Genomic DNA, 19915 nt, shown 5'->3' on the forward strand with positions numbered 1-19915 from the left:
TCAGATCTGGAAGATTGGTATTCAAGCGTTACCTCCTTGAAAGGATCTCTCAATGAAAGCACCAATTTGATGGGGGCTCACGGTCCAAAGCCCCTCACCAAGCCTCTTTTCCTTGCGCTCCTCGCGTGCGCCTCCAAAGTACTTTGATGGTGGACCGATTGTAGGTAACGCCGGTGGATTAACTCAATGAAAGAGATCAATAATGAAAGCAAACTTGATTTGTTTTCCACTAACTTGAAGAACGAAGAACAATAATAAAGAAAGCAAAAGAAATCTAGAAAGAGATTGAAGAGATCTCTTCCTAGCCCAATCTAGTGGAGATTGATGGATCTACCACTAGCCCAAGTCCTAGAACACAAGATCTAAGACCGAATTCGGCACAAACGCCGCCCAAGCCTTACGGCCGACATAACAACATGACTCTAGAAGAACTCTTGATGCCTTCAATGGCCCTTTACATCTCTTTTTATAGCCCTAAGCCCTAGACAAAACATGGCACTTTGTCTTCACATGGTTCCAAGGCTTTTCCACCGTTGATTGGCATGAGATGGATGGCTAAAGATCACCCAAGAAGGGCCCTCCCACGGCTGAACTTTGGCTTGCTTTTTGGCCATTGGATGGAAAGGGATGGAGGGTGGGATTTGCATGGTTCCGCGGACCGGACGCACGGGACGCGTGTCCCGGTTGACCGGGTCGCGCGTCCCGGCTGGGCGTGTCCCAGTCCGGGCGGGTCTGGGACTGGGCGCGCGCCAGGCGGGCGGGCGCGCACGGGCGCGCGCGTGGGCGGGTGCGGTCGGCTGGGCGCTGGCGCACGAGCGGGCGCAGGCGGCGGGCGCGGGCGCGCGGCGGGCGCGGGCGGGCGCAGGCGGGCGGTGCGCGCGGGCGGGCGCGGGCGCGCGGACGGGCGCGGGCGGTCGGCCTGCTGGGCGCGCGGGCGGGCCGGCGCGCGGGCCGCAGCTGGGCGCGGGCCTGGGCGCGCAGGCGTGGCTGGCGCGGGCCTGGGCGCGCAGGGGCCTGGGCGTGCGCGGGCCTGGGCGTGCGGGCACTGTGGGCGCGGGCACTGTAGCAGGCGAGGTTCGTCCTGCCGAACCTCGCCGCACTGTAGCTGTCTGCTGGCGGCCTGGCTGTGCGTGGGCACTGTAGCTGGCGAGGTTCTTGGCCAAGAACCTCGCCGCACTGTAGCAAGCGAGGTTGGCTGCGGCAGGATTTGCTGCGGCTTGGCTTTGGCGGGGCGGTGCGCGCGGCGGGTTCGGCCAAGGTTGGGCATGCTTGGCCAAGGCTTGGGCATGCATGGGCACATGTTTGGCTTGGCCGAGGTTGGGCGTGCTCGGCCGTATGAAGGGGCTTGGCCAAGGCTTTCCAAGCAAAGTAGTTGGCCTTGGCTTGACCCCCCGTTGGCCTCCTTGTGGTCCGATGGCCCTCTTTGGTTGGCATGGCTACTTTGGCCCTCAGTTGGTGTGCGACTGTTGCTCTTCTTGCGGCGTGGCTTGCGGGGGTCCTCAACAGTTTCCCAATTAAAAAAACACGTCCGCGCGCGTCCGCGGACGCGCGCGGACGCGTCAAATGCCATAGAGTGGCATTTAATGCCCCCATGCGGGCTGCCAGCCCGCGTGGGCACGGTGCCCGCAGGGAATCGCGCGCGGGCGCGATTCCTACGCGGGAATCGCGCGCGGGCGCGCGTTCTCCGCTCGCGCGTCCGCGCGCGTTTTTCAAAAAAAAAAAACAAATGCCACAGAGTGGCTTTAAATGCCACTCTGTGGCATTAAGAGGCCCACGCGGGCTCCAGCCGCGTGGGCGCTCTTCCCCGCGCATGGGGCGCGCTGCCCCGCGCGCGGGCGCTCCTCCCCGCGCACCCCCGCGCGGGGAAAGTGTGGCTTGGACCGGTGCGAACCGGGCCGGTTCGCACCGGTACCGGCTTGTACCGGCGCGAACCGGGCCGGTTCGCCCCGGTCCAGGTACAGAACCAATCGATTCCGACCCAGTTTGGGTCGGAACCGTTTTATACCCCTATACCGGACCGATGCCAGTCGGCACTGGTCCGGTACGGGCTGAACCGACCGGTACAGGTCGGTTCAGCAGACCTTGGTTGGGGCTTTTAACAAATAAAAAATAGATGATTATCATTCACACATGAGACATCTGATGACGCCCGTGAATGAAATCTACACGAAGCAAGTTTGATTGAGGTGATGAATTGATTGAACTCTTCATTGGATATTGGTTGCCACACAATGGTACTAGATCCTTGTTACTTTTTGTTCCTTATTGATATATACACTTTCCCCTCTACCAAAGTCGATCATTTTGACTCAAATAATTTCACATCTTGCCTATTAATAATGAAACATGTTGTTTAGGTTTCTACAGCTCAGGTTACTATTAATTATTCTGAGTACCATGTACAGTAAAAGGTTTTTCTTATTGTTCATTCCATACTTGACTTTGCACTTACAGAGGAACTTCCGGACAATTGGAGTGATGCATCTGATGTACTACAGTTGCAGTTGTTAGACCGTTCCTTCGTTTTTCCTGGTAAGTGCATTTCCAGAATATTCTTGCTCGGTTGATTCTATTACATCCAAAAGACTTTTTTTTTGGGTGTCTGATCTGTTTCTACCCTCAGGTGAGCAGATTCATATATTGGTATGCTTATCAGCATCAAAGCAGGACACAGACATCATTACTCCATTTAGAGTTGCTGCAGTGATGTCTAAAAATAGTAAATCTAGTCAGATTGGAAACCAGCAAAAGAAAATTTTAGGGATTAAATCCAGTTCTGCCAGTGGGGAGGGTGATGCCAATGGCACACATGAAGAAACTACTCATCAAAATATAAAAGATGACGGCACACATGAAGAAACTACTCATCAAAATATAAAACATGATGGGGAAACTGTATCAACTGGAAACGAGATGACTCCTCGACGATTTATCTCCACAACCAAATCTCTCCTTAGGATGGAAGATCATAAGCAGCAGACTGAAAATTTGTTGGAAATATTTGGAAATTCTAATTTCTTTGTTAGAGTTGCCCAGTCAGGTGAACCACTTTGGTGTAAAAGAAATGTACCAGAACAATCCTTGGTGAATTCTGATATGGCTGGGAGAAGCTTCCAGTCAATTGGAGGATCATTGAAGATTTCAACAAGCCTTCTTAATGCAGTTGTTGATAAGGGAAAGTTTGATGGTAATACATCTGGTGGACTGGCTCGAGATACCGTCAAATGCTACTCTTTGTGCAATGGTGACATAGTGGTATGTTTGAGAGAGTGTTTTATTTTTATGCATTTTATAATGGAGAGATTAGATAACATTTTAAATTTATAGTCACAATATATAAAATCTGTTCATTTCCTTATTTTTCATTTGCTCTTCTTCCAATTTTCCCATTGGTTATCTAAATCTTTTTATTTTAATACTTCTCATGAATAATGGTGGTACGTGGACATTATTAGACAAATTACATACTTTTGAGGCATGCCAAACTTGTGATAATGAATATGATTTCTTTAGAATGTGAATGAATATATAGCTTACATCGTTTTTCCTATTTGTTTGGCTCTTGTAAACAACATTGCTAAATCTTTTGTAATGAAATACTGTTAGTAGTTGATAAGTAGGGATTCACTATTTTATGTAAATTTTTCTTTATCGTGTGTGTGCTTTCCTTTTGTCTTCCATTTTACTCTTTTAAATAACAAGTGCATGCAGAGTTGCAAACGCTCGTGTGACATGTAACGTGCAAGCACATCCATTTTTATTTAGGGCCTCTCACATGTAAATATGTCTTCTAGTTCATAATTTGAGAAATTAGGATTTCACATTTATATTTCATCTGTGTTCCCTTCACCTACTACATTAAATATATTTTGTTTTACTGTTATCCGACAAGGAAATTTACATATAATACTAAGGTCCACTTTTCTTATCTTTAGTAAAGAAATTGTTACACCCAATATCATTCTATTTTTTGCTGCAATTATTTTATTTCTGTAGAGATTATTCTGTTCCTTTGAACATAATCAAGAAGAACGGGACCAGGGTCTGCTGAACCGACCCGTACCGGTCGGTTCAGCCCGAACCGGACCGGTACCGACTGGCACCGGTCCGGTTCCTATATATAAAACGGTTCCGACCCTCAAACCGGTGCGAACTGAGCCGGTTCGCACCGGTATAGCATCGAACCGGTGCAAACCGAGCGGTTTGCACCGGTATAAGCTTGAACCGAGCTGGTTCGCACCGGTGCGAGAATCTAGTGCCAGCGCTGTGGCACTTTGAAAGTGCCACAGCGCTGGCCAGAGGCTGGCACTTTCAAAGTGCCACACTAGTTTTAACCTTAAACCTAAACATAAAAACATCAAAAAAAATCCAAAAGTGAAAGAACTTCATAAAAAAAAAAAAACGACGATGGGGTCGAAACCAGGCCGAATGTGCCCTATCGGTACGGTATCGGTTCGGCTCGGTTCGGTACCGGTACCGTACCGATACCGAAGCCGACCGGTACGTCGGTACGATCGGTACCGCGAACCTTGAACGGAACCCTATTTCACTTTGACTTTTTGGCCTACAATATCTGCTAAGAGGTGCACATAATCTTCATACCAAACCTTGTTATTTCCGAGCCTTGTTATTTTCCCTTCTTGTCTAGAATCTTTCAAGTTTAGGAATTTTTTTGATGGTTGCTGCCTGGAAGGCAGAAGCATGAAGTTGAATGGTGACTGATGAGGAAGGTTTCTTGACCGGCTAATTGATTTTTAGGTGTCATGACAGGCCCTACTCGTGCCAATAATTTCCTTGGCCATGAATTTGAAACTGATTCCTAAAAGTTGATAGCTATCATAAAGATCCGTTCAATCCTTCTAGGAGCCTCTTTGGGTTAGTGTTTTGCTCTAAAACTGATCTTATTTTGTGGGGAGAAAGTTGATATCGATGATATTAAGATATGATTGGAGAAAGCGCTTCAAGACTCCATCTTTAACTTCAAAGCTTTTTGAAAAATAGATTTATGCTTAGGAATTAATTAGAAATTTCTTTTTACTTGATCTCTGGTTTAAAATACTATGGTGGTGTACTAGTGAGGTATTGGTAGGGTATGTAGTTATGTACCATGGTACACCCTTGTATATGCTCATGATTTGCTGATTCAGGGTGGTACAGTGGCAGCATGAGGCTGTATGAATTTTGGCATAGTCAGTATTTCAAACTTTCTCGGCACACAGTTAACACAATCATGTAAGTAATTAAATTGAATAATATAAACATGCATGTTAGTTATTATGCATGGCTATTTAGTGCAAAAGAAAGGGTACATGGGGTATTTGTAGTGTTATAAGGCCCCTTATAGTGAATTGGATGCTTTGGTGCCTCTAGAATTTGACTCAAAAATGAACTATGACAAGAAACTATAATCTAGAATTAATATCACTCCTTAAGTGCGAATGCATGATTTTTTGAGACATCTAATGACATCACAAGTTTCAAACTATCTTGATGACATATGGTTGTCATTAGATGACTCCTTAGCCAAATAGGACTCAAATGATGCAGTTTCTAATCTGATTGCATGGGTTACACTGCTAGAATACCATAAAATGGCAACATTTGGGTGGCAATTTATAGCATGATCCGCCAACCCAAACCGCTATAAGCAGGTTCATGTTTTCATTAACAAGTCCAGGTCATAAACATGTCAACTTGACCTAATCTATTTATTAACCGGGTCGGGTTCAAGTTTAGAATCTTAACCCATTGAACCTATTTTGACCCATTTAATAGTTGAGTCGGGTCTTGTTTGACCTGTTTACAACTTGCTGAACCTATTTAAAACCAATTTAATCTATTTAAGATCTGTTTAACCTATTTAACCTACATCGACTTGTTCATTAAATGGGTTATATTGGTCGGATTAGGCTACCTATTCAGTAAAAAGGTTGAGTCCGGTTCTGGATTTTGACCCATTTAATAAACGGGTTGGATTTGGGTTGATAGATTTTGACTCGACCCATATCTGACTCGACCCGTCCTAATTACCACCCTTGTTTGCCATCGTAATATACATACTCAACAATACTGTCACAACCTAGTTTTTTTGGTCATAACTTCCTCTCGATCACCAATTAACATGGTTCAGATTGCATCGGAAAACTACCTAGATGCTGGATGCAATGGAAGTGGTCCTACTCAAGAATTCTGTCAATGTTGATTTTGTTGAAGCTTTGAAGTTGCCAATGCCCCAACATTGCAAAAGTTTAAGTTCTTTAGGTAATTTTGAGTCAAGTGCCACCATTTGGTCATGTTTAGCAATCATTTGAGGCTTCCCAGGGTTCTCCATTGTACAAATTGTTTGCCATTTGCAGGAATCTCGAAGTAGGGGCATTTTGGTTTGCATCAGCTGCCTTTGATTTTCTCTATCATTTGATTTCTTCTATTTCCAACATTGTACTTTTCTATTGTTATGTTTCCAATGATTAACATAGTTATTTATACTAATTTATTTAAAAAGATCAGCAAGATAAAAATTGCCATATAAATGAATTAGATGCTTAGAGTGTAGAGTATAAGAATCATGTGGTTTTCTTTGAAGAGAACAAGAGCAAAGAAGACAATATTTGTGATTTATGGGTATTGTTAAATATAGATACCATTATTGGTCTAGACTTGTCGGTACACAACAGAATAGGACAAGTTGTGTTAGGACTATGCCGGTCAAATTGTTAATTTATTTAATGAGATTTCAACAAGATGCCAATAATTGGAGATGAATTTTGTTATTGTTGATGTACAAAAATGTGCTTGTATTACTAGATTGATGTTATACTAATCATCCTGGTTCACCTTGTACCGAACTGAATTGATACAGGACCGACACAGTTGGAAAATGCCGTGAGCCGTTCCGAACTGGGCGGTTCGGATCCACTCGGTTCGCACTGGTTCCACTTCGAACTGCCCCCTCTTTCCAAAAGGAAATGGTTTACCGAACTGGGATGGACCGCCCGGTTCAGCCCGGTTCACCCCGTATCGAACTAGTAGCTGACCGGTACATGTCTCAGTACTGGTTTGGTTAACCTTGATCTAGCTTTACGTCAGAAAGATAAATCATGCAAATAACTTTTATTGCTTATGCAAACATTTGGATATTGATATGCAAAAACAAGGAGACTTCATATGTATTACAATAACATAATTAATATGAAAAGCTCTTCTAATGATTTCAGTACCTTAGTTTCATTTATATTGGTATCCAATTTCTTGCTACGATAACATTTAGTACAAGTAATAAGGTTTGGCTATGCATATGAAAAGAAAGTAGTTCTTGAAGCTGTATTATACTTCTCATGATAGAGGAGAAGAGTAATGGAAACAGGTATACCAAAGGTGTTTATTGTGATATATATATATATATATGTGTGTGTGTGTGTGTATATATATATATAGACTATATATAGAGAGAGAGAGGGTGGGGGGGGGGGCAAGTTTCCAGCTGCAGTAAATTTACCTCAAAGAGTTAATAGAAAGTATGTGTTTGCCTACACGTGCACATGTGAACTAATTGCTGATATTCAAAAGAATTTGCATGCAAAACAAGCACTACCCCAGCTAAAGGGCAGGTCAATTGGTCGAACTGAGAAGATCTATATCTATATTTGTGTTGTGTATAGTAGGACAAGGCGAGTCAATAATCGTAAGGGGTAAATAAGAGGAAATCAGAAAGATAATTTTTCTTTTGGTGCTGCCGGGGTGGGGGGGGGGGGTGTGGAGGGGGAGGGGTTGGATCAACTCAAGTAAGTCTCTAAATAGGATCCCATCTAGAAAACCCGGCAACTTGGGGAGGAAAAATATAAAAAAATAACCCAATCAAGGTTCACAATCTTGGTACCTGACCATCTTGGTACAATGTTGGTATGCTCGGTATCATGGTTGGTTCGGTATACCAATACTCGGACCCCTCTTGTACCACGTGCTAGTTTGGCAATGATATAGTATGCCTGGTATGCACCGATATGGCGGACCATGATTATCCAATGCACTGAATTGTGGAAAGAGCATGGACTCTTGTTTTTCCCATTGCACATGCTGAATACCATTATCTAAAATTTTAAGGTCTATTTGGTTGGCAGTCATTCTATCCATGCAAGATCCTCAACCATTTGATGTTGTTGAGAACAGATGCTGTAGTGCAAGACTATAAGAGAAATAGAGGATTCTGAGTGCTAGAGGTAGTCAAGACCCTGTTAAGCGATAATAGATTCCATCAATAAGGTGATCTTTTCTTATCCATAAAAAATATGGTGGGACAATAAATTGCGTGGCATCTTTCAAGCCCTGATATTTCTTAACTCGCTTGTTTCCTTTCTCAGAACTATCCTTTATAAGATCATTTTGCTGGATAATACAACTTGATGTCCAAAGAGACCTCAATGAATAAATTTAGCAAATAATTGTCTAGACGGAAAAAAGGCATCTAACAGGGGTACAGTATCGGCAAGAAGATGGACAAATTAGGAGCTCCGAATCAAAATAATCCTGAATCCAGTAGATCTATTCCAGATGGGAACTTCTAAAAGAGAAGGTCCTAATCCAATTGACCATTGCTAGAAAGCTATTTCTTTAGTATATGACATGTCCTCTTATTTTTTTTTTTCAAAAAAGAAAAGAAGCATCCTCTGAAAATCTATTTTTCTTAAACTTCCTCCTATATTATAGTACTAGAATCCAATTCAAGCATCTTTAAGACAAATATTAAAGTGCCCTTTATAAATGATGGATTGCATTGCTCATGATTATATAACTCACTGTTGATACTTATAATCATGAAATGCCAATAGCTTTCCTTCAGCATTGCATATTAAATTCTCGGTTAACCTTATACTCTTAAAAGTACTGATTTATCATGTCTGTATTTGTCTGTTGGAAGGATGCAGGTTCTTCTACAGGTGAATGTTGGAATTAGCAATATAAAGGACCCTGTTCTTGAGGTTCTTCAATTTGAGAAGTACCAAGGTAGCAATTCTGTTTCTGATAACTTCAACAGTTCACCTGTTCCAAAGCATGAGGATCCGTGTAACGAGCTGCTTAGCTGGTTGCTCCCTTTGGATCGCACTCTATCTCCTCCACGTCCATTATCGCCTCCTTTAAGCTCAAGTGCGTCTCAAAAAACATATACATCCCCTGGTTCACAAATTTTTTCTTTTGGTCATCTTAGAAGCTACTCTATGCCTTCACTTCCTCAAGTTTCTGGACCACCTTCATCTGCTATTCCTCCTTCCAACTCAAGACCAGCATTTGATCTTGAAGATTTTGACCACTTTTCACCAGAGAAGTCAATAAGGAGTCGAGATGTGGGAAATATGGATCTTTTATCATTTCGGGGTGTTTCTTTAGAGCCAGAACGGTTTTCTGTTCATTGTGGGTTGGAAGGTATATACTTACCAGGCAGGAGATGGTGGAAAAAGCTTGAAATTATTCAACCATTAGAAATCCGTTCTTTTGCTGCTGAGTGCATTACAGAGGATCTTATTTGTGTCCAAATAAAGGTATAAGCTCTGTTTTTTTCTTGTTATATTTAATTTTTTTTTAGCATTCCTTTTTTTTGACAGCATTGTATTCTTTGTTTTGTTCTGGGAAGCATTTGTTACTTAATGCTGCGATCTTAACAGGATAGCATTTATATTCTGTTCTGCAGAATGTTGCACCAGCCCATATGCCAGATATTATTATTTTCTTGGATGCAATAACTATTGTCTTTGGGGAAGCTTCTAAAGGAGGTCCATCTTTATCCCTCCCAATTGCAAGTATTGAGACGGGAAATGGTCATAGCCTACCCAATCTTGTCCTCAGGTTGGTCTCGAATAATCTTGCTGTTATCAAGATTGTGGTTTCCTGCTTTTATTTCTCACATATATGCATACATTGTATGTACATATGTACATCCATACATTGGCAAACTCGTACTTATCCAAATTTGTTGCTATCTTGATTGGTAACTCTGCATTGACTTGAAGATGGGTCTCAATGTGTGATGCTGGCATGAGGCATATAGAGTATCTGGGAAACACTATGTGCTATTATGTACTTACAAAGAATTGATAATGATGAAATACATAACATAATAATCTAAATATGGCTCAGTAAAGTGAAACTCAAAAGCCTATAGCTTAGATAGATGCAAAACAAGTAGAACTTACCAGGAGTTCATATGTCTAGATTTGAGTGCATTTGCAAACAATGTGTGCAGTGTGCACATAGAGAGGTAGTTGCATATTGAATGATTTTCACTGGTGGATTTTGTTGCTTGTTATCTACCTCTTGAGCACTGTCAGTCAATACTTGGATATTGGATTGTTAACTTATCCATTATATTTTTCATTCATGAGTCTTCTTTATAAATGTTATTCAGACACATCTCTGGAACTAGTATGATGCATATAGATATGGATATGTGGAATGCTGCTTGCAAAATTTAGACGTGATCTATGTATATAAAAGTCATACTTGGTAAATCCAATATCATTGTTGTTAAAATCTTATTATTCACTATCCGAATCTTGCGATCCGGATCAAAACAGCCCTAAATGATCTTGATATCATCCTAGATCAGGGTCAGTTTAGGATCACAAGATTTAGCTCCATCTGATGAACTATACATTCCTTTGTATCACGATATCCAATTTTGTTAATTTTTACATATTAAACTATGTTTATGTCTATTTCTATAATTTCATTGACTATATGGTTCTTAAATTCTTATTGCTAATAAACCTTGAATAGTAAATTGGCTAGTCTACATAGAGTTAAAGATAAGATGCTAGTTTTTGTACATTGACACCCATATGTTAAAGCCTTATCCTGTTTTATTCCAGCATTGTACATAAAAAGATAATTAAATTGATAGCTAGTATATAAACATCTTGAATAATTGAACAGAAGATTTGTTTTATTTGGAATACTGTATAAGGAACTAAATTAGTGAAAACTGGACTTCTTGTATGTATGCTATTTATTCTCCAGTCATTCACTTTATACTTAACTCGTATTTCAGTTGCCATATTTCTTTTATATTTAGGAATTTCTAAAAGAAATCTGGAAAAATCTTATGATCTACGATATGATTGGCGGGCAAGAGTAAGGTTGCTCTATTGTGACCTGGGTGTCTTGAGTTTGAAGCATAAAAACAACTTCTCCACATGCAGGGTAAGGCTGCACATATCTGACCCTCCCCAAACCAAGCTATGGTGGGAGTGACAATTTGATTCACGATTTGATCCGATGTATCCCCAGCTGTGGTTTAGAATTTGATCCCAATCTTAACAACATTATCTAGTATTTTCTCAAATTGGAAACTCACAAGATTAATTTTCTTGGAAGAAATGTTTACAATTTCATTCTAAATGCAGTCAATAGTCTCATACATTAATCCAGACAATATTTTAAGCATCTGTTAGATTGTCACCCCACACACAGTGAAAAAAGTACTAGCTTCGCTTAATGCTTGTTCTCATGAATACGTGTCTGTGCAGGAGAGGTGAGGAACATTCTTTCATTCTCAAACCAGCATCTACACTAAACAGAGATTTTAGGGGTAATGGTCAGACAAGCTCATTGCAACCACATTCTAAGATGAGTATGAAAGCGCCTAATATGCATATGATATCAAGAATCAGTGAAAGGGGAAGTGTTCCTTCAAGTGCAGATCAGTATGCGATTCTAGTATCATGTCACTGCAACTATACTGGTAATATCTTTATACTGTTTGACACTGAATGCTCTGTTCAAGAATTTGTGCTATGTTTTTGGCTTATAACCTGTAATTTCTTTTGCAATAGAATCAAAACTATTTTTCAAGCAGCTGACAGATTGGCGACCCCGCATTGCAAGAGACCTCATGATCACAGTAGCATCAGAATCATATCAACAAACTGTTAGACCAAATGCAAGAGCACCCCAGCTTCCTGTTCAGGTTTCTCCTGCTTTTTCTGAGTGTTTATTTCTCTTAGCAATGTGGACAAACATGTCATTACAGGAGACATGAATGCGTTCTCAGATTAATCTAATATTTTTAAAATTGTTTCAGGTGTTAACCCTAAAAGCTACAAATTTAACATCTGAAGATCTTACACTAACTGTTCTTGCTCCAGAATCATCTACTTCCTCACCTTCCATTTTATCCTTGAACTCTTCACCAAATACCCCAGTGAGCCCTTTTATTGGTTTTCATGAGTATATGGGAAGGATGGGTGGGGATAGACGCAGTATTAGTATGCACAGGCAGAGTTCAATGCCTATCACAATAGAATCTCAGAAAGTGAGTGATGGTGGTGGAATAAGATCAAGCTCCCTTGAGCATCGAACTGGTACAGTGTCTGATGTGATTTCAAGTGATGACTCAGGCTGTACACATCTATGGTTGCAGAGTGCGGTACCTCTAGGGTAATTGCATATGCAACTTTCGTTCTTTATCCAAAACTGGAAAAGATATAGCTTTTGGAAAAATAACTGAGGTTTTTATTCTCCATGATCCACTCAGATGTGTTCCTGCACATTCGAGCGCTACGGTCAAGCTTGAGTTGCTTCCGTTAACTGATGGGATTATTACACTTGATACACTTCAAATAGATGTCAAGGAGAAAGGTATTGCTCTGCATAACTTTGCAAATTCATCTTTCCAACTTTTTTCAGAATCTTTTGTTTGTTCGCACATAGCCTTCATTAGGGTTTAAAATTTAATTATCTTTTGCAAATATGGTGCCTTAGTGCCTTACAACTTCAAGTGATCCGGAATTGTAAGGACATATAATGTTGTCTGTTTTTATAAATTAATGTCAAGAAATAACAAAAAAAGAAAGCAAAAAAGATAAAAGAGGAAGGGCAGAGCAACTTCATAAAGGGGAACCTCAGGCAGGTGCACAAGAACTAAGTAAAGGAAATACTTTTCTTTTGAATAGTTGGTTATGAGGTATAAAATTGTGGAAATATCCCCCCCCCTCCTCCCCCCTTTGCGCACAAAAAAAATTGCATGCATGCACCTTTCTTTTTTTTGGTATCTGTGACCGTTGATCCGTCCATACTATCTCTGTCTTATCAGGAGATATAATGTTGTCTATTTTTTTATACGTTAATGTCAAGAAATAATAAAAAAGAAACACAAAAATGAAGGGGAAGAGAGTTGACTTCATAAAGGGGAACCTCATACATGTGCACAAGAACCAAGAACATAATTTTGCTTTTCTGAATGGTTGGTTATGATGTATATAGTTGTGGAAATAGAATGCCTCCTCTCCCCAACCCCACCTTTCTTTCTTCCTTTTTTTTTTGGTTTTTTCTTATCTTTGTGACTGTTTGTACTATTTCCATTTTTTTTACCTTCCATATTGGTTTGTTCTTTTGGCAACTTATGCACACAAAGTTCAATAGAAGTTGAATCCCTGACTTCATTCAAAATTATCCAATGTAACCTATTTTGCTTAATATTCTTCAATAAGGGCACATATTATGTCACTTATTTAAGCTCCTAACTCAGTCTCAATTTTAATTTGTTTGTTAAATGCTTATGATTATCAAATCTCTCTTGACATTGTGGCTTGTTGGTTTAAATTGTATATTGACTTTACTCTTGGGCATTACAGCTTTTGCAGTCATTTATTGTCTTCTTGGATGCTGGAAGATCAATAGGATGGATAAGATCTTCCTAGTGGGCTCTGTTCTTTTAAAACCATGTATGAACGAATGCCTTAACAAGAGTTTGCAGCAGCCAGCGACAACTTATCCCTAATTTTTTGGGATAATTAGTCCCTTCTAATTTAACTTATCCAGGAAAAATAAGGATTAGTTGTTACCCAGCTTTATCTATTTCTTTTGAGTCACCTCAATCACACATATTTTTAGAACATGAGTCCTGCCGTAAGATCTTAGTGGATTATTAAGATCTCCCTGCATCCACAGGCCCTTAATCTTCCATGTTATTCAACATATCATTATATTAGTTAACATACTCAACAGTATCCACCGTAATTTTTTACCCTTAATATTTCATCACTCTTATTCCTGATTTTTTTAAAAAATAAATCTTATTTTTACTGAGGCTATTTGTCTTGGACTTGGATGTAAATCATAGTTACCAAACAAACAATAAAGTATAGAAATAATCCTCGAGTTTTGGGTGCTGTCATTTTTTTTTTTTGGTCAAAATTCATGTTAGGTATGTGATATTTTTCGTACAAATCGAGGTTCTCATGAAAGCGAAGCTGGCTCTTTTTTAAGTCTAATTAGGGCTATTTATGATTTAAAAAGGAATGCACAACCAACATTTTTGTAAATAAGTTGTTTTGCCTGCCAAAACTGACTTTTCTCTGTTTTTGGAACTACCAAGTTTCCCTAGTCATTTATGTATACTAAATGGGGGAGGTGCTGTGATTGTTGCTTATTTATCTGTTTCGCTCCTATCATTTAAAGAAAGCTCTACATATTTGGGCGAAGTAAGGAATTTTGTTGCATGATGGAAAAATTTCAGGTCCTGCTTGTAGGTTTTCTTAAAGAGTTGGTTAGAAATGTGGTCGAGTATGCTTTTCCTGTTGGACTGCCGTAGCACCTATCGGGCATGCATCTGCATTATATTTTGAGGGTGCACGACAATGAATAACTTCCTTTTGCGCTTCAAAGCGCATTGATCGGGCTTGGATATAATTGGAAATGGAACCTGATTTTGTCTTATAAATGCATTTGATATATGGTATAATCATAACCGTCAATTATTTCTGCATCATTTTTGTTTAGATACGGTATATCCTTTTCAGTTAGTACTGCAATTTGACTAGGTCATGATTGTCTTGTTATACTTTTCCAGCATGAGGTTTTTTAATACATGTAAAGGCAATTTGCTGAACTTCATTATTATTCCAGTTACTTTAAGAAAGAACCTGGCTTGAATTGTAATTATTTAAGCATATATGCAAATTTCAAAGTTGAAAAGATATATATTGACTAAAATCTATAAATGATCAACTACATCTATTGATCTCCCGAGCTCATTCTTGGAGTACAAAAATTGTTTTAAGAAGAGATCTTACTGTTTCTGTGTGGTTCCCCTCGACTCTGGCAGATTGAGAGAAAAGAAACCAGATGAAGCAAAATCTTCTTGCAGTTTGAACTGCAGAAATTGTTTGTAGATGGGATCTTACAGTTTCTGTATGGTGCCCCATGACTCTGGCAGATTGAGAGAGAAAACCTGACGAAGCAAAATCTTCTTGAGAAATTAAATATATATTTTGTATTTTACTCCCAGTTGTAAAATCTCATGAACTGTCTTTTGACGTAACAGGTCTGACATATATACCAGAGCAGTCCTTGAAGATATATGCAACTTCCAGCATTGCAACAGGGATTTTGTAGTGCATGTAACCCTGCTTTATGCCCCTTCTTGTTTGTCTCAACTTTCTTCGTGGATCAAAACGCTGCCTGCGAGGTTATGTATGATATTGGAAAGATGGAGGTCCATACCATGAGATTGTCGGCACCCAATGGCGCCATCTCTGCCTATTTCAGGACCAATGTGGATTGAAGAATGTTCGGCTTGATTCCACATTCGTAGCTGATGACGTGGCTTATAATTCCAGTGTGACGACATGGTTCTAATGTCCAAAGAAGACCTGCATTTATTGCTGTACTTCATCCACTTTACAGTGTCCTATTCAGCTCTCCCATATTTGAGCATGTGACATTTGTATGCTGTTCCTATCAGGTGATTGTGATTGTTCTTCCTTGAATCTCAGAAGAAATCCAAGTTTACTGCTTACGTGGATGCCATTTATTTTTTTCATGTCCAGCGTGCTCCCAGATTTTGCATGTATTGGTGGAAACTTCTTTTACCATGACATATATTTGAATTCCTGTGGTTGTGTGCACAGAACGCTTGAATCATGGACTGATGTAGTAATCCAATGTGTGCAATATGAGCCTGCCATTGATGGGTCACAAGGTCTTGATCAAAACACTATAGACTTCAAAATTGGATAATGGATGTCATTCAACATACAAAGATAAATGGTTGTAATAAAAATGGTCATGTTGATGTTGGTGAAGTCAGCTAAGATTATGATCAAGATATTATAGACTTCAAACTTGCATGATAGGTGTCATTCAACATTCATGGACAGGTGGTAGTGGTAAAAATAACTACATTGACGTTGAAGTTGGTGAAATCAGCCATGGCGATTCAAACATTGAATCGTTTGCCCATTTGCAAAATGAATTACTAGAAGCTTTAAAACCATGTCAAACAAGTATCTTTGAAAACTATGCTATGAAAAAAATTAATTGAAGCTACAAACTATTTGGCCACACTTCAAACTTGCTTTGATACCATGTAGAACGGCATCCTATTTGATGTAAATCAAACATGTCAGCTTGTGATCCAGAACGAAAACTAATTAAATCAAGTAACGATAGTAGAAAAAAAATTAAGAGGAAAAAATAAATTTATTTAAAATAAATAAAGATCTAAATAATGAGTTAGATTTCTCTCACAAAGAAGTCTCATGCCTATCCTATGCGTCACTAAAACTCTCATTTCCTTTCTTAATAAAACTACACGCTCTTAAAAAACTACCTTCTACCAAAAGATAAGCTCTAATATACGAAGTCTAAGGCTTAATCTAACTTAATTAAATCAGTATTAAAAATAAAAATTTTAATAAAATTAGGGCATGACAATAAATCTCAACAAGCTGACCTACTAATAACTTTTTTTTCCCTACTTTTCTCCCTTGCAACTGGAGCCACTACCTTCATCGTGTCGCTAGTATTAGATATCTACCAATCTCCCTCCTCTTCCTCTCTCTTTCTCTCTCTCTCGCCCTCCTCCCTCTGTCATTAATAAATGTCGTCACCTCGTTTCTTTTTTCCTCTCCCAACCTCTCTCGTCCCTCCCTCTTCTCTCTCTCCCCCTCCATATCTTTGTCTCTCTGCTTCTCTACCCCTCTCTCCATCTCTCTCCTCCCGCAGTTGTGCCATAAGTCGACAACCAAGGGCCTTGCCTACCCCCTCTCCTCCTTTGCCTCTCTCTCTCACCCTCGTTGTGGTCAGCACAGCTGACCAACGACCGCCCCCTGCTCCCTCTTCTCTCATCCTTTCTTTCTCTCGCTCCCCCTCATTTCCACATGACAGGGGCTACATAGCCTTGGCGTTGATCCTGATCGAGGCCACCTAGTCTCCCTCCCTCTCTCTCTCTTCTCTCAAATGGTTGGCATCAAGGTCGATACCTTGCACCGTCTATCTCTCTCTTCTCTCTGTCTCTTAAGGAAGGGATCTCTCTTGAATAGTTCCAAGAGGGTGAGAAATAATTAATAAACGTTAGTATTCACTGGACGGAAGCGGAGGGTTGGAACGGAATGATTGAAATTGGGGGATTAGAGGACAAAACGTTTGAAGATATTTGAAGAGAGCGAAGGTATCTTGCTTTTTTGAATTAGTGGGTGAGTGCCATTGGCCAGCTGCCGAGAACCGTTTTGGAAATTGGAGGGTCATTTTGCAAATTTCTAAAAAGCAAAAACAAGCAAGAAGGCCTCAACTTGGTTGAAACTGTAATTTTTATTTAAAAGAGTGGTATTTTTGGGTTTATGAAAAATTGGACGGGGACAAGATCTTCGAGTTAGAAGGACCCGGGTTTTATACGGGGTTTGACCTAACTGTGTCCTCGGGCACAACCATCCCGACCCGTAAAATCAGGTTTATACCTTTCCAAATTGCGTGCCCCTCTCGATCTATCCTTCCCTCACTTTTTAATCGATCCTCGCCCTTCTTGTTCTTCTCGATCGATGCCCTAGAATAGAAGGCGATCCTTTTCCTCTCCTTCTCTCCTCTTCTCTATCCTCGTCTTCCTTCCTGTCCCTCTCTTTCTCGGCCAAAACCCTAGCGTGGATTCCTTTAGCACCATCGCCGAGCGGAAATCCGTCGACTGGGGCCCGATTCTAGGGTTTATTCTGGGGTTCCAGGCTCCGATCAGCTGAACTGTTGCCGGCTATGAGGAGTTCCTTGCAGAAGGATCTCGCCGTCTACGATTTCAACGAAGAGGAGGAGGCTGTGGAGGCGGCGTCCGGGAAGTTCGCGGCCAGAATCCAGTCCAGGTTGAAGGAAGCAGACACCAAGTATCAGTTCCTTGAGGCCTGTATGCTCTTTCCCACTCGAAACCCGTAACCCTAATTTCGACTTTAATCAGTTCATTCTGTTGCTTAATTACGTTTCTGAACCGTTTTGCGAATCCGGAGACCATAGGTGTTGTGTGTTTTTATGATTCGAGTGACCAATTGCAGTTAGAAAGGGAAGTTTATGGTTTCTTTCTGTTTAAAACGTTATTTTTCCTAGTATGTTGGTAGAACTGTGTGAGTCAACATGGCAAACTCTCTGGTATGTGCTAAACAGTGTGTTTATCAATTGCACCATCAAAAATCTAGGTTTTCGGTTGGACAGCTTTTACTTTTGTCTTATGGATAATTTGGAGTCGACAAACTAGAAAAACCTGATCCTTCACACAGTAAAATTTGGCCCTGACACATCCTTACAAGCATTGATGTGCTGGATGTTGACCTCTTTTAAATCTGTTTATGAGTCCCCAGTATTTTGGCTTTCCATTGTTGAGGAATTTCATGCAATTTGTGCAAGTGACCTGTGCATCGGAGACATGATGATGTTCATTGTATGGGTACTTGGGGTCAACTTTGGATGAGATGGAAATTCGGCCTGTTTTATGAGGATTATTACTACTACATCTCATGTTTGGAGTTACATTGTAAGTACCTCATAGATCTATCTACCAAAGATTATCTCTAGCAAGTCAAAGTGTTAGAGCCATAGTGATTTGCCTTTCCAAATAAAGAAATTTTGTTTTCTTATATGATTTTTGGCTTTATACTTTTGGAGGAATGAAGGGAAGATCCATCTACTGAAATTATCCATGTCCAAACACTTGGGAACACCTCCCATGTTTCAAACTGAAAAGTTCTTGAACTTAGAAGGAATGCTGCTAATAGGTTATTGCCTAGCTCAATTTACTATTGTTTAGAACTCACTTTTTTCTTAATCAACTTTGTCAATTTCATTATTTACTACAAAATAATACAAAGGCCCATTGAGGGTTTGTTTGGATAGAGGAGTATATTCTAGTAACTTTTGACATTTTTGAATAATATCGTAACAGGTATCCAATATTAAAAGAGGAAAAAAATCTTATTGTCATTTTTGAAGAACTACCTCTTGTAGAGGCCACTTTATAGGTGAACGAAATTCTGTCGAGGGCATTTCATATCCATTCTCTTTCAGACTCCATCTATTAAATCTTGTATAAGAAGTTCCCTTAGGTTCCCTCGTCTCCTTCCTATATCTTCCTCTCCGTCGTCCCTATCTCCTCGCCCAAATAACATGAGAAACAATCCACCTCCATTCGCTTCTAGCTTGGGTAGCTTTCTTCTACTCCATTTGTTGCTAGTTTGCATGCCTCATGCTAGTGGCTTTATCATTGGCTGCTTATCTATCCTTAAGCTCTCTTTTAGCCATCTTCGATGACAACTCCTTTGTTATATCTTCCATAGCCACCGCTTATATATTCTCATCTTTTTCATCCCTTTTGGACCACCTTATCTTTTGAAATAACCACTAGTGCCCCACCTGTCACCATGTCTAGCACCCATGATATTTACCTCCAATCTTTTTCGTTGCCCTTGACCTGGATTCATTTTCTTTTTATATATTTTCTTCTCAAACATGCATTTCACAAATCCATATGCTAGTGTTAATATAATTTATAACTTACTAATTATTTATAAGTAAAATTATAGATTCATGATATTATATGTTTTACATTGCTAGATATTATAATATAAGTAATATAATGAATCATTAAAATATTATGATAGCTTGATATAATATA

At 40.1% G+C, this 19915-nt stretch overlaps 1 protein-coding gene across 1 annotated transcript; it reads left to right on the forward strand.

Moving 5' to 3' along the window:
• Positions 1-2408: 2408 nt before the first annotated feature.
• Positions 2409-15882, forward strand: LOC103706884. Its single transcript, XM_039119352.1, has 9 exons — positions 2409-2532; positions 2624-3255; positions 8922-9533; positions 9683-9837; positions 11517-11731; positions 11823-11956; positions 12071-12426; positions 12524-12627; positions 15314-15882. Exons 2-9 carry the CDS (start codon positions 2707-2709, stop codon positions 15382-15384), a joined length of 2196 nt encoding a protein of 731 aa, XP_038975280.1. The 5' UTR covers positions 2409-2532; positions 2624-2706; the 3' UTR covers positions 15385-15882.
• Positions 15883-19915: the final 4033 nt, after the last annotated feature.

This window comes from Phoenix dactylifera, unplaced genomic scaffold (genome assembly GCF_009389715.1).
Source record: "Phoenix dactylifera cultivar Barhee BC4 unplaced genomic scaffold, palm_55x_up_171113_PBpolish2nd_filt_p 000534F, whole genome shotgun sequence".
Taxonomy (NCBI): domain Eukaryota; kingdom Viridiplantae; phylum Streptophyta; class Magnoliopsida; order Arecales; family Arecaceae; genus Phoenix; species Phoenix dactylifera.

What these genes read in the sequence shown, in the direction of transcription:
- LOC103706884 (XM_039119352.1), top strand. Translation starts at nt 2,707, where the DNA reads ATGTCTAAAAATAGTAAATCTAGTCAGATTGGAAACCAGCAAAAGAAA. An exon ending in CACCCCAGCTTCCTGTTCAG is followed by an intron (nt 11,957 to 12,070) that starts GTTTCTCCTGCT and finishes AAATTGTTTCAG; the next exon opens with GTGTTAACCCTAAAAGCTAC. An exon ending in AATAGATGTCAAGGAGAAAG is followed by an intron (nt 12,628 to 15,313) that starts GTATTGCTCTGC and finishes TTGACGTAACAG; the next exon opens with GTCTGACATATATACCAGAG.